Source organism: Lissotriton vulgaris, chromosome 6 (assembly GCF_964263255.1).
Source record: "Lissotriton vulgaris chromosome 6, aLisVul1.2, whole genome shotgun sequence".
In the NCBI taxonomy this organism is placed as follows: domain Eukaryota; kingdom Metazoa; phylum Chordata; class Amphibia; order Caudata; family Salamandridae; genus Lissotriton; species Lissotriton vulgaris.
In genome coordinates this window covers 230,346,948-230,359,661 of record NC_141694.1, presented here as the reverse complement: position 1 = coordinate 230,359,661, position 12,714 = coordinate 230,346,948, and the positions used below count along the sequence as shown (strand labels likewise).

The 12,714-nt window shown below is 42.4% G+C and overlaps 1 protein-coding gene across 1 annotated transcript in view; it reads left to right on the top strand.

The window, feature by feature from the left end:
• The window catches only part of KLHL29 (kelch like family member 29), a 729,019-nt gene extending 719,786 nt beyond the window's left edge, over window positions 1-9,233 (top strand). Inside the window, exon 12 of the mRNA XM_086926271.1 lies at window positions 6,242-9,233. Within this exon, the coding sequence (XP_086782397.1) occupies window positions 6,242-6,425 (184 nt within the window). The 3' untranslated portion in view covers window positions 6,426-9,233. The remainder of the gene's footprint in view (window positions 1-6,241) is intronic.
• The last annotated feature ends 3,481 nt before the right edge of the window (window positions 9,234-12,714 follow it).

Genomic DNA, 12,714 nt, shown 5'->3' with positions numbered 1-12,714 from the left:
AGTTAAATAACATTTATGTCTATTTTCTTTGTAAATCTATTTTCATTTTCTGTGCATACTTCTTTAAGACAAATTGTCATTCAAACATCACTCCAATAAAACAAAAACAAAATGTACGTTGTTCAACATTTAAAACATGCGTGAATATTTACATACTTGTATCATTTGGTATTTCACAACAAGCTGTCATTTTGCCAAATCATTTATTTAGGTTTATTACAGCTGCAATAATGCTTTACTTTCTTACCACTGGTGATCCATTTCTAAGCATCCTTCCATATATTAGCCTCAAACTCAGTAGGTTTTTACACTATTATTTCCGTCCGTGCACAAAGCATGGTGCAGACGACAATCCAGTAGCACGCCTAAGACAATTTGCTCCCCTACAGAGCCACAAGAACACACCTTATTATACTCAGTGGCCTAAGTCTACAGGAGGCAGGGGAAATACTGCTGGGGAGTGGAGAAACAATGTCTGCCTTCCAGGTTTCATGTGAGGGAAGGTATAGTGCTTGTGTACCTTACTCCTCTGGAGATGGAGAGACCCTTAGACTATCAAAGATCTAGCACTCAACAGCACCGAAGCTAAATAAAAAGCTTGCTCATCCCAGTACCTGGCTGCAATTCTTATCAAGAACCGAATAAGCCTCTTATTAGCCTAACCTGCCTGTGCCCGGTCTAACACATACATTAGGCTGTTAATATGTGGGACCTTATGTTGTCTGATTATTATTTAAAATTATTATTATTTAGAAACTTATATAGCGTGCAGCTACCCCCAACGGGGGGTCCCGGCACTGCAAACAGTAAGCAGTTGTGATTGTCTATGTGCAACTAGAGGTTGGAAAACGGACAGGTTTTTAGATTGCATCGAAATAAGCATTCCGATTTTGACATACGGAGGGACAGTGGCAAGTTGTTCCAAGAACGAGCAGTGACAATTGTCTATTAGTAAACCTGCTATCCCTGCTAGAAAAGCCAGGCAAAAGGCTTCATTGGTTGTTGATAATTACCAACCCACACTGACTGAATTCAGGTTCCAACTCAGCTGGGGAGCATGTAATTATCTCTCCAACACTACCTCTAGTGACCACTACCCCAACGAAATTACCTCTCTAGCACAATTACAGTGTTCTCATTAAATTGTGCACCATTAACTTACCAAACTGTGAAAAATAATTTAATACATATCTGCCATGCATTTATTTTTACTTATTTAAATCACATTATACATTCTACAATAAGAATCAAAATGAAATATTACCCATAGAAAGAATAGGTTAGAGTTAGCAATAGTGTTCTAATAAGGATACAGTTGAATCAATATAAAAATACATACACTAAATTAAGTACATTAATTTGAAACTCAACACTGTATGGGTTTAAAATTGGCAAGCTGTTTTAGACTAAGGTTGTTATAATTATGCCAAGTTTTCCCTTTTTTTTAAATTTAATATAATTTAAGTTAATGAAAAAGTAATAAATGTTGTTAAATGCCAGGGTTGGGATGAGCATCAGAGTAAAGGTCCTAAAAAGGAGAATTATCATGGATTTAATTATATCCAAACAATAACTCACAAACAATGGTGAACTGAAGTATTGTAAGCCACAAGTTGCTTGAAAGAACTGAGAAAGAGTAATCCAGCTTGTGAAGAATTTCAGTGCCATGATAATGGGTCCCCTCCTCCAATACCATTGAACGATTGATCATTTCTGTGGTGGGCATCACATGCAGAATCTATCTTTTTGAAACGGAACCTGGCCAGAAAAACACAGAATTGTGTCTTACATTATCTGAAGTAATTTTGATTTTGGCTTATCCAAAGATGTATCAGTAGGAGCTTTGATTGAGTATGAAACCGATTTAGGAATGGGTGAGAGAGAGGCTCATATGGAAGACAATACATAACTTGCCGTATAGAACAGCTATTCTAAATGGCAACTCTTAATTGTTCTGCACCTCTTTTTGGAGCAACAAATTTGCAATGCTACTCTGGTATTTGTAATGTTTTCCTGAGCTAGCATTGAATTATATCGGGAACTAGTGTTCATCAGACTGTGGTCGGTAGCACAAGATGGCAGATGACTTCGCCTAGAGCTCTCATATCAGCACCTATAATCCTGCAACATTCTGTCTCCAGCAATAAGATACCGGAGCAATGAACCTGCGGTTGAGAAAAGGTTTAAGTGGGGCTCCAACGTGGCGAAATTAAGCACTTTGTCAGATACAATTACTTTCTACCTGACTGAGCCCTAAAGATGCCCTCACTTAAGGTGGCAGCTGGAAGTGCTGTACAGTGAGGCCTGGATGGGCTCGAGCAGTGAGGCGCTGGTTGGGGGGGTTTGTCGACCCCCCAGGCTCTGCTGGTGGTCCATAGTGGAAAGGCAGTGCTGAAGTGGCACCAAGTGGGTTCCACCCCTGGGCCTCATCTGCTGTATTGCGGGGTGACACTCCACAAGGGTACACTGAAGGGGCTGAAGTGATACAGTACTGCCAGTAGTAGACCAGGACGTCAGCAACATGTGAGGGGCACAGAGGTTGGGTACAGTTGGTGGGTACACACTGAAATCTTCTGAGACTGCTCTCCGCATGGCTTGGAGGTGAGGGGGCAGCATCAGGAACTGCAACGACCCAGGAAGGTGGGAGGGTTCTTTGCCCCTACTTCCTTGGATCTGCACTTTCTTGCCCGCCTTTCTCCTTCTTTGGATCCGCCGGTACCCACCATTTAGAAAAGTGGTGCAGCAGGCCTGCACTGGTCCTGAGAGGCCTATTGAGAAACAGAGGTGCAGTACTGAGGGGGAACACCACAGACATTGGTTGGCCCACATGGTAGAAACACGACATGAGGAGAAACTGGCGGGGGGCCTCCTCACGAAGAGAACTATGGGGAAAATGCTGCAATGGACATGGGTTCCTAGGGGCAGACAGTGCCCCTAGGCACTTTAAGGTGATGACACTGAAGAAGTGTTTACCTTGAAATAATTATCAATCACCTTGTGTACGAGGTCTGTAAAGGTCTCCTCTTTAAGCCACTATGGGGAAAATGTACAACAAAATGTCGGAGCGCGGTGTTACACCAAAATGTTTGTGATGCCTAGCTTCCTTTATGCATTGCTGAACGATCCTTATACCCTGCCAATCTCTACCCGGATCTGCAAACACTGGTCTCCAAATTCCTTTTGAGGAGTCAACTCCTTAGAATATCCTTTGTGACATAAACCTTTTCTCTGCATGAAGGTTTACTCTGTGAACCTGACCCTTCACTCCCATCATTGGGCAGCACAGATGGTGCTGATAGGAGAATGATTGTTTGGGGACAGAAATATCCTCGCTTGGTGGCTATAGTTGGAGACACTGCAAAAACTATGGTCTAGGTCTGCTGTATGTGAGGCTCCCCTGCTCCCGCTCCGACAGATCACAAGATTCCCAATTCTGTGCTGACGATCAGCCATGAAATATATGAAATGGCTATGCAAATTTGTTAAAACAAGTATCTGATACAGACTTCTAGCCACAGATCTTTCACGTAGAATTATCCCCAGGCGTGAGACTGGATCTGAAAATCTTTCGCGCAGCATCCCTGAATGCTGGGGGGACGGCATCACGTGCCCAGGCATTGTCTGCGTACGTGACGTCAGCGAGGTCACATAAGTCCCACCCCGGCGCGCCTACGTCAGTTTGTTCCTTTTTCTCATGCAGCACGGATCCTGTTTGTGCTCTGGGCCTGTTTAGGCCTTTTCCCTTTTCCTAGTGAAACAGTGTGTTAATGCGTTCGGGCTTTAAGACGTGCTTGTCTTGTGAATGCCTGATGTCGGCGACAGACCCTGACCCAATCTGCATGTGGTGTTTGGGATAACACCACGACTCCACTGATTGTGAGTGATTGTGAGTCGTGTGAACAGATGAAGCTGAAGTCCCGGCGGGAGCACCGGATGAAGCTTCTCTCGTCTCGCATGTCCAGCTCGGCCCTGTCATCTCGCTTGGCCCCTTGCGGAGGGTTCTCGTACCTGCTGCCTCCCTCGTCGACAGCATCCGTCTCCCAGGTCGCAAGAGTGTCCCTCGCCTGTCGGTAAGTGTCGCAGTTTGTCCCCGAGAGTCGGTTTCCAGCCTGTCGGGGGTGTGGGCTCTCCGTGGGTGGTGCAGCCCCGCGTGTCGTCCCCTTTTCCGCCGTTTCCCGATGTAGGGGCGACTAGAGCTCAGATGGAAACCTATGCAGTGGCTCTGCAGGCCCCACTGGCTTCTCCCTTCCTCCTTCCCCTCCTGGGACATCCGTGGATCCCTTGCAGTGTGCGGGGCCCTCCATGGTGTCGCCAGAGGCTCCGGCGCCGAATGGCTCGGATCCAGGTTCGGAGGATTTGGTGCCATTGGGCATGCGGCCCTTCGGGGTTCCCTCCTTCGGACCACGGCGCCTCTGCTTCGCTGCAGACTCCCGCAGGAGTCCCTGTGGTGTCGCGGGAGGTCACTGGGGCTTGGGACGCACCGCCAAGCCCCTTTTGGTCCTCTGGACAGGTGGCAGTGTTGTCTGAGGCTGAGGTAATGCCGCTTTGGCGCCGGCGGCTGCAGGCCCTGGCGGCACCACAGGGGTCGACGGAGGGCCCCTCACGCCCCGTGAGGGGTTGAGGCTGGCAGGGACCCCATGTGCCTCCCCAGGACCCTCTCAGCCTTCCACACTGGCGGCTGCCTCATCGGAGGTCTGGTTGATGCCTTTCCTGCGCTGTTCCCTCTCTGCCCCGGCCCATCCCCGGTCCTGTGCGCTGTGCCAGAGGCTGCCCAGCGTCTCCCCTGGCGCCGACTGACGATGATGTCCTGCCTCAGATTGCGGACTCTACGGTGCCAGGCCGACGTCAGGTGGTTGACTTGTCTTCGGACACCTCTTCTTCTCCAGAGGTTTGGCGTTTGCTGGTGACATCCTTGCCGGAGACGGGTCGCCGCGTTGTGGCTTTTTCACCGACATCGTCTAAGGGCGGCTCCTCGCCGTCTCCGTGGCCATAGTCTACGCCAGAGGAGCCGCTTGTTCCACACTTCTCGGTCCCTCTTCCTTCTTTCCGGACCTGGCCCTTCCATCCTCCGGTTGGGGGATGGCTGCCTTAGCTTGCAGCCGTCCCCTAACGAGGAGCTTCTTTCCCCTCCGCGGGGCCCTACGGAGGTGGGTGCGGCTTTCGCTCACACTGTTTCCACCGCTGTGGGAATTTTGCGCATGGGTGACTCAGCTACCCACTTTCCCGCGGATCACCCTCTGGACTTTCTCCATCAGGGTTCTGGTGGCAGGGAGCTGTTGCTCCCCTTCGAGGGTTCACTCCATTCTTCTCTCATGGGGGCTTGCAAGAGTATGATTTATAAATTAAGAGGGTGTGCGAAAAAGACAAAAAGATTTGGGGTAATTGGCAATCCTGAGTATATGTGTTGTGCTCTTCTTTATGAGGTTTGAGGCTTTCTGTACTGGCATGGTGATGGTTCCCTGGTTCTTTTACGTATCTAAATTTGTTTTTCAATGTTGGGCTGTTTTATGTATTTAACAATACAGATAATTCCTTTACAACTTGGAAGAAACTAAGCCTGAAGCAATGGTTAAGTATAACAATTAGCATTGCTATATAGTCCTATAGTGTTTAAGAAAAATATAGTCACTGAAGAACATTTTTGGTGGAAGTGTATTCACCCATAATTTGAATCTGCAGCTCAGAAAAGTATTTCTCAGTGGTATGATAAATAAGTTGATGCATGATTTACTTTCTGCCTGCGCCTATCCGCATTCATCATGTTAAATATTGTGGCTGCTCCTCCAATTATCTCTTTCTGGGTTTTCAAAAAAATATACAGTGTTTGTGTTTAATGCGGAAGTATAGGAAAGCAGTTAGTTTCTCGATATGCCTAAAACATTGTTGAAAATCATTTATTGATTTTCTGTCTGTAAACTGATACATTTTACATGTTCTGTTGATTCAAATTTTAGTTGAAGCTCTCATAGTGAGAAGGTAGAAGGTTTACTGCGACTCAAGTAGTTCATTGTTGAGTACAAATACTCTTACACTTTATACATGGTATGTACTTCACGTAATCATGTATGACAATCTGTATTCTAAATCTGTATTCACTTTTATTGATAAGATCATTGTCTTACACTGTATGATTTTATGGTTTTTATAAATTTGTAAGTGAATACTTTGGATGTCATCATAACGTTTTTGAAACATTCTTGTTACATTTACTAATATATTCTTATATTTTTATTTCTGACAGTGCTGTGGTTCTTGATGGGAAAATTTATGCCACTGGTGGAATTGTCAGCAGTGAAGGACCTGCCCTGGGCAATATGGAATCTTATGACCCCACGACGAATACATGGACCCTTTTACCAAATATGCCATGCCCGGTTTTCCGACATGGATGTGTAGTAATAAAAAAATACATTCAGAGTGGGTGATAGCAGTCTGCTCTCTTCAGAACTCTTATGCCGAAATATTTTTGTTCCCCTTTTTTTTAACCAACTCAAGCAATGACTTTACTTTGAAGAAGAGAGAAGAGCATAGAGAAGACACACTGGTCTACAGACTTAAAAGTATATTGTCTACATTGAATGTAGAAAATCACCTTTGTCGTATGATGAAGACCGGGTGAGATGCCGGATAACATGTATAATGTGCCACAACCATAGAAGTGTGCCACTGCTTGAGATGGTGGGACTTGCTCGAAGTTTAGGCTTTTTATCAAACCAGGTGCAATAGAGTTTCACTTGTTTGTTGACTTTGATGTAGCAGAGTGAGACAGACCGAAGAATAAATGCTACAATTTATGGTTAAAGTTTTTATATAGTGCATCATGCGGTGACTAAACCTGTTTATAAGTGCCGTATTTACCTTAGGTTTGAGGCCTTCCAAGAGGATCCAGTGTAGATTCACTCTGCCAGTGCACTTATTTTAGCAGTGTGCCCTTAGAAAGATTATCAGAGTGACCAGGTCTCATTCAGTCCTTAACTTGTTGTATCAAAGGCAGATTTTTGTTTTTATATCAAATGCTGAGGATGAAAATATTACCTTGGGGTCAGTTCTTGTACTGAAAGTAAGTCTTCCAGAGGATTCAGAAGAGTTTCCCAATTCTCTTGACACAGCACTTTGTGTATGAAAAGGAGACAAGGGAGAGAAAGAAATGGTATATATTTTATATATTTAATAAAAAATTCCATACAAGTGTGTGGAACAACGATTTCTGTTTGGAACGGAAGGCTGCTATGCACGGTTCTGGTGTAACTCCGCCTTTCTTCTTTCTGTGCCCGCGTCTGCTTTTTGAGCAATATTTGGGCAGAGCTTTGTATCTATAGGAATGTATTTCGGTTTTGGATATTGTCCGATATGCTTTTTTTAGAGCTGTTCTCATTAGAATCCTTGTAATATCAGGAGTGCAGGCTTCAAAATTTCTACTAGTAGCTTTTTGTCATAGACTTTTTTCTCCTACCATCAAATAGTGTGAATGGAGTACATGGTGAAATGATATTCTGGCATATATGTAGCGCTGTAGATTCGTATTAGAATCCTAAAGCGCCTTATGAGGAAGTTGCTTATTTTATTTAGCCTTTTTATACACCACCATTTATACCTATATAGATATAAAACATATATACAGAGGTGGTTTGTAGTATACCAAATTCCAGCCAGATTCAGTGGCCTAAGGTAGCAATTTAGTCCATAGCATTTAGCTGATTATACCACAAGAAAGAGTTCTGTTCACATAGTACCTTATGAATTGAGAAATGTCATGCTACATTTTCTTAGGGGCATTTTCATACTATTTTTCTAAAAACCTCTCAGCATTCAAGTAAATTTCATTTGTCTGACAATATTGTATGCAGACTAGATACCCAATGGATATCTAAAAGGCTCCAATTTCTTTTTTGAGACCACGAAGTAGCTTAGTATTATAGCTGTATAAGCACGTAAAGTACACATTATGTATTTTGAGGCATTGTAGATAACTTTAACTCTGACTGTCAGAATATTTTCCTACTCATCTTCTTGAGTTCCCAAGATTGCCCCTTAACCTGAACATATTCGTCATATTCGTTATATTTCCTCAAAAGAGGTATACCCAATAAAACAAAATGACGCAACGTCCTTGGATCCACTCTGTTGACATTTCTGTTTACCTATGTGGTATTTAAATGCTGTTATATCATCTTGGAACTGCACATTGCTCATTGTTAAGCATGCTTGCAAATGAAGAAAATTCACCTGTATGATGGAATTTCTTCATTTTGGGAGTACAATGCTTCCGTAGATGAACACCCACAGATACCTATTTTTGTGGGTATTTCACATGCCTCTTGCAAATAGTTTTGCATTCTGCAAAAACATGCTTCTGTGACTGGTAGGAGTAAGTGCCTTTCCAGGGTAGGAAAGGGAAGATGCTCTTTAGTGTTTAAAGTGCAGCGAAAGAAATGTCTTCATTGAAAAATGTATACAAATTTACATGTGAAAGTGTTTGACCTAGTGGGAATTCCACATGAGCTTTTTTGTTTCGCACTAGAAGAATCTAGCATAACTATGACTATTGAATCTGTTCTCCTGTAATTTTTTCCAATCCCTTAAATTAGAAATGCTCTTCAAATTCAGGAATTATCCTACAAAAGCAGAATTTTGATTTCTCGAATAGGGGCTTTGTTAATCAATTCCCTAGTATTTATTAAACTAGACCAGTCATATAAGTGGGCATTCATTTCATTAAAAAAATTATTATTCTTTTAATCAATTCTCTAGTCTATATTGAACTGGACCCTTCGTAGAAGTGGGCATTCATTTCATTAGCAAAAGAATATTTTGTGCCTGTATAGGGTTGAATGATACACACAAAGATTACGTTAAGTTTCCAAACTTTTTCTCTGCTGGTATTTCTTTCTATTTATTCATTGAAAACAAAAGATAATAAGCACAATTTATCACCGTACATTGCATTTCATTGGATATGTGTAAACAAGGTGCAAGTGTGAACAAATAAATTGGTGCAGAAGCATCCAGCATGCTGGAGCAGAGCTACGTTTTTGTCTCTTACCTCCAAAGGAGGTGCTAGTTGACAAGATAGATGTCCACACGTGCTACACATTTACATGTCTTTATCTAATCACACTGGAGCAAAACTGGCTATTTCTGTGAATACAAAAACAGGGTTATCTGTAATAGAAATGTATATAGTTTATGTTTATTGTTAAGTTCTTGTTATATGATAATAAATATATTTATAGAACTAGAATTTGTGTTTTGTTTGATTCTTCATTTATGGAAATTGGTAATATGAATTTATGTCAGTATTTTTCAGTTTTTCTTGAGTTTATTGGTGCATATATCATTTTCTATAACTTCGATCTCAAAGTGTATTCCATTTTCAAAATTGTGCTTCATATAATCAAAGCATATTTTTATGTGTTTATTTAGTTTCATGCCAAACATTTCTACCAGATATCCTGCTTGGGAAACTGACCTATCTGGTTGTTCCAAGTCGCCCTCTTCCCACAAGTAAATATGTTGATTAAATACAACCTTAGTCATAAGTAAGGCTCCTGATAGATACAGACAGAAAGCATTCATTTTTTTGTCTGTATTTATTTTAAATGTGGATAAAAACGGAAATTGAATTTCTTTTTGAGTAATTCTAAATACTGCCTCCCATGACTGCCAGGCCAATGAATGTGTAGATTGATAGATGAGGCGGTTAAAAAAAGGAATTTTAGTAAAGAGGCTTTAACAGCAGTAGATATGCACATGGTTGATACAGAAATTTGCATATTATCATATAAGTGTGCTGATTTGTCTTCTGCGGGTGTTCACAGCACTGAGACCTGGCAGACATTCAAGTATGAGTGCATATTAATTGGGCATATAAATGTGGAAATATACTAATTTCAGCTTAATTTTATACACAAACCCCAAAATAAATTTGGATAAATACAGATATAATTATCAAAAAATAACTGGATAAATAGAGACGGAAATGGCAAAAAATAAATACCATAAAACTGGGAGCCTAAGTCGTAAGTACTTAACCAAGGAAGCTAGAATATCTTCAAAGAAATTATCTGTTGGTATAATTCTTAACAAATACACGATTACAGCTATATGTCAAAAAGCCAAAGCACCCATGCCTAAAGTAAAAATCATTGTCCAGAAAAGGACATTAAATGTCAACGGAAATCCAATAAAGGCACACAAAATCACCTGTAAATAAATGGTACTAGCACTGTGTTCAATATTAATTTTTCATTTTTTTTTATTAATGTTGGTTTACCATTGATTTATTTAGTATTATACGTTTGGGAACATTTTTCCCTATTTTGGCCTTCTTTAACATGTCAAACCTTTATTTGTTTATCTTAATTTTTGCTTATGTTTCGTATTCCATCTGCTTTATTTTCTTATATGTTTTGTACATTGAATATATTTGTCACTGGTGTTACTTTAAAATTCCATGTAAACCCAAAAATAGTGATTACTTTTTTTCCAGTGGTCTTCTATAACGTTTTCCAGGATCACCCGTAGCTGATTTTGGAGAACTCAAAAGCCAAATACAGAGGAAGTATGTCCCAGCTGTCCCAGTAAAGGATTATACCATCACAGTTAGAAAAAAATATGGCTTTTAAAAGACTTCAACAGTTCCAACCTTGAGCCTGTATTTGATCTGAGTCCCACTAGACTTGAACGATAAAAGTTCTTATCACAGCAACACTAAAGACTTATTTGTTTTGTCAGTCTATCTCAGACATCTGTTTTACCAAGCTGCAATTTGTAATTAGTTCTTTGTGTTGCTGTGACCTACCGGTCTGTATGTTAAGCCAACTTCGTGTTTCAATGTATGGTTCTCTGGCTTGAAATTTAAAGGTGAGCCACAACTGATAGCAGCAAATCATTGGGATTTCTGTCCGATCAAGGAGTCCACAGGTTACCTAAATCTCCCGGCTATGGGTAGATTGACATACCAACGTTATCTGTATGGAGGAAAGACCATAGATATTCCTGCAGTGACTGATGAAATTGAAAACCATGTCTAGTTAATAGGGGTCACACAATTATCCTGAAGTTTCCACTATGATCTGGATCCACATCTGGAAGATTTTCACTTCTGGAACCTAATCTGGCTCCCAAAAAGGGGACATCTTATGGATGGTAACAGGTCAAAGATAGTTAGGGAATTGTAAAAAGTGTTTCACCTTGCAAACTCAGAGGATTATCCTTATTTGTGTAGCACATGCACTTTCCAGTTCTGATATAACATGTAGTGAGGTCCGGGAACACACCCCTTCAAATGTGACACTGGGATCAACAAACATCTCACCAGAGACAACAAACCATGCAGAACATGTTAATCAGAATCAGCCTCAACCTCCCCCATAGCTTATTTACCATGCTGCTCCTCAAGGAGCTCCACTGGCTCCCTATACTTAACACCTTGGCTGCTTTGACTTTTCCCCTCCTGTGCTGACATTCTTTGAATACCATTGTTCATGACGAGCTCAGCTCATCATAAGCACAGCTTCACTGTGCCTCATGACGAGCTGAAGCCCGGGGGAATGATGTCTTTAGTAGATGTGGTGGGGACAGGCATTTGTGGGGGCCCCGGAGTGGGTTGTCCTCAGTCTTTAGGGTGTCTTCTATGTTTAGGGCGGTCCAGCTATCTAGTGTTATCTTTGTGGTGTATGGAGCAGTGGGAGTGGGTACTTCTGGAAGGTTGTTGCGAAGTTGTCATAGATGGTCTTGATTTTGTGATGGAAGAAAGCTCTGAGTCTGTCGCAGAGGTCCTGGGAGGGTAGGATGTCGATAGTCTCATTGTTAGGTTGGGCAAACTCTTTGATGATGCCTAAGTGTTCTTTGCTTTTGTGTGTGTGGGTGGAGATTTTGTCCTGGAGTGCTTTCTTCCTTGAGTATCTGATGAGTTTGTGGTGGGCAGTGGAGGCTGCTTTGAAGTTGACAAGGTCTGCTGGGATTTTGGAGGTCATCCATAGCTTTTCGAGGCATCTGCAGGTTCGTCTAGATTTTCTGAGTTCGGGGAGAACCAGCTGGCTCTCTTGGAGTGTGGGTTGGAAGTTTTCTTGAGGGCGGCGATTGTGTTGGCGCAGTCAGTGATCCAGTTTTGTAGGGTACGGGCGGCGGAGGTAGGGTCGTCTGTGGTCATGGGAGCGTAGCTGCAGATTGAGGCAGCGAGCTGGTCGTCTAAGATCTTGTTCCATTTCCTGGGCTGGAGCTGGTGGTTAAGTGGACTCAGCGGTGGGCCATCCATGGGAGTTTGGAGGTGTAGCTGAAGGTGATGGAGTTTCCTGCTGTGAAGATGGGGTCGAGGGTGTGTCCTGCTGAGTGCGTAGGTTCTGATACGATCTGTTTGAGTTCGATGTGGAGGTTGTCCAGGAGGGAGGTGGAGTTGGGGTCTTAGCGGCTATCGAGGTGGAAATTGAGGTCTCACAGCAAGGTGTAGTCAGTGGAGGTGATGGCTTGCGAGGTGATGATGTTGGTGATGGAGTCGGAGAAAGGTGAGTGGGGCCTGGGGGTCTGTAGATGTAGAGACCTTGTTTACTAGGCTGACATCCTTGCTAAAAATTCTTTACAGTTGGAATATTTAAACAAGCATGTCTGTGCACCCCTTTGGGAGTTCCATATGCAGCATGAAATTCTTCAACTGAGAGTTCTCTATTCAAATTTTGACAAACCTAGAAGGTGGTGTGGTTGATTTGTTTTGAG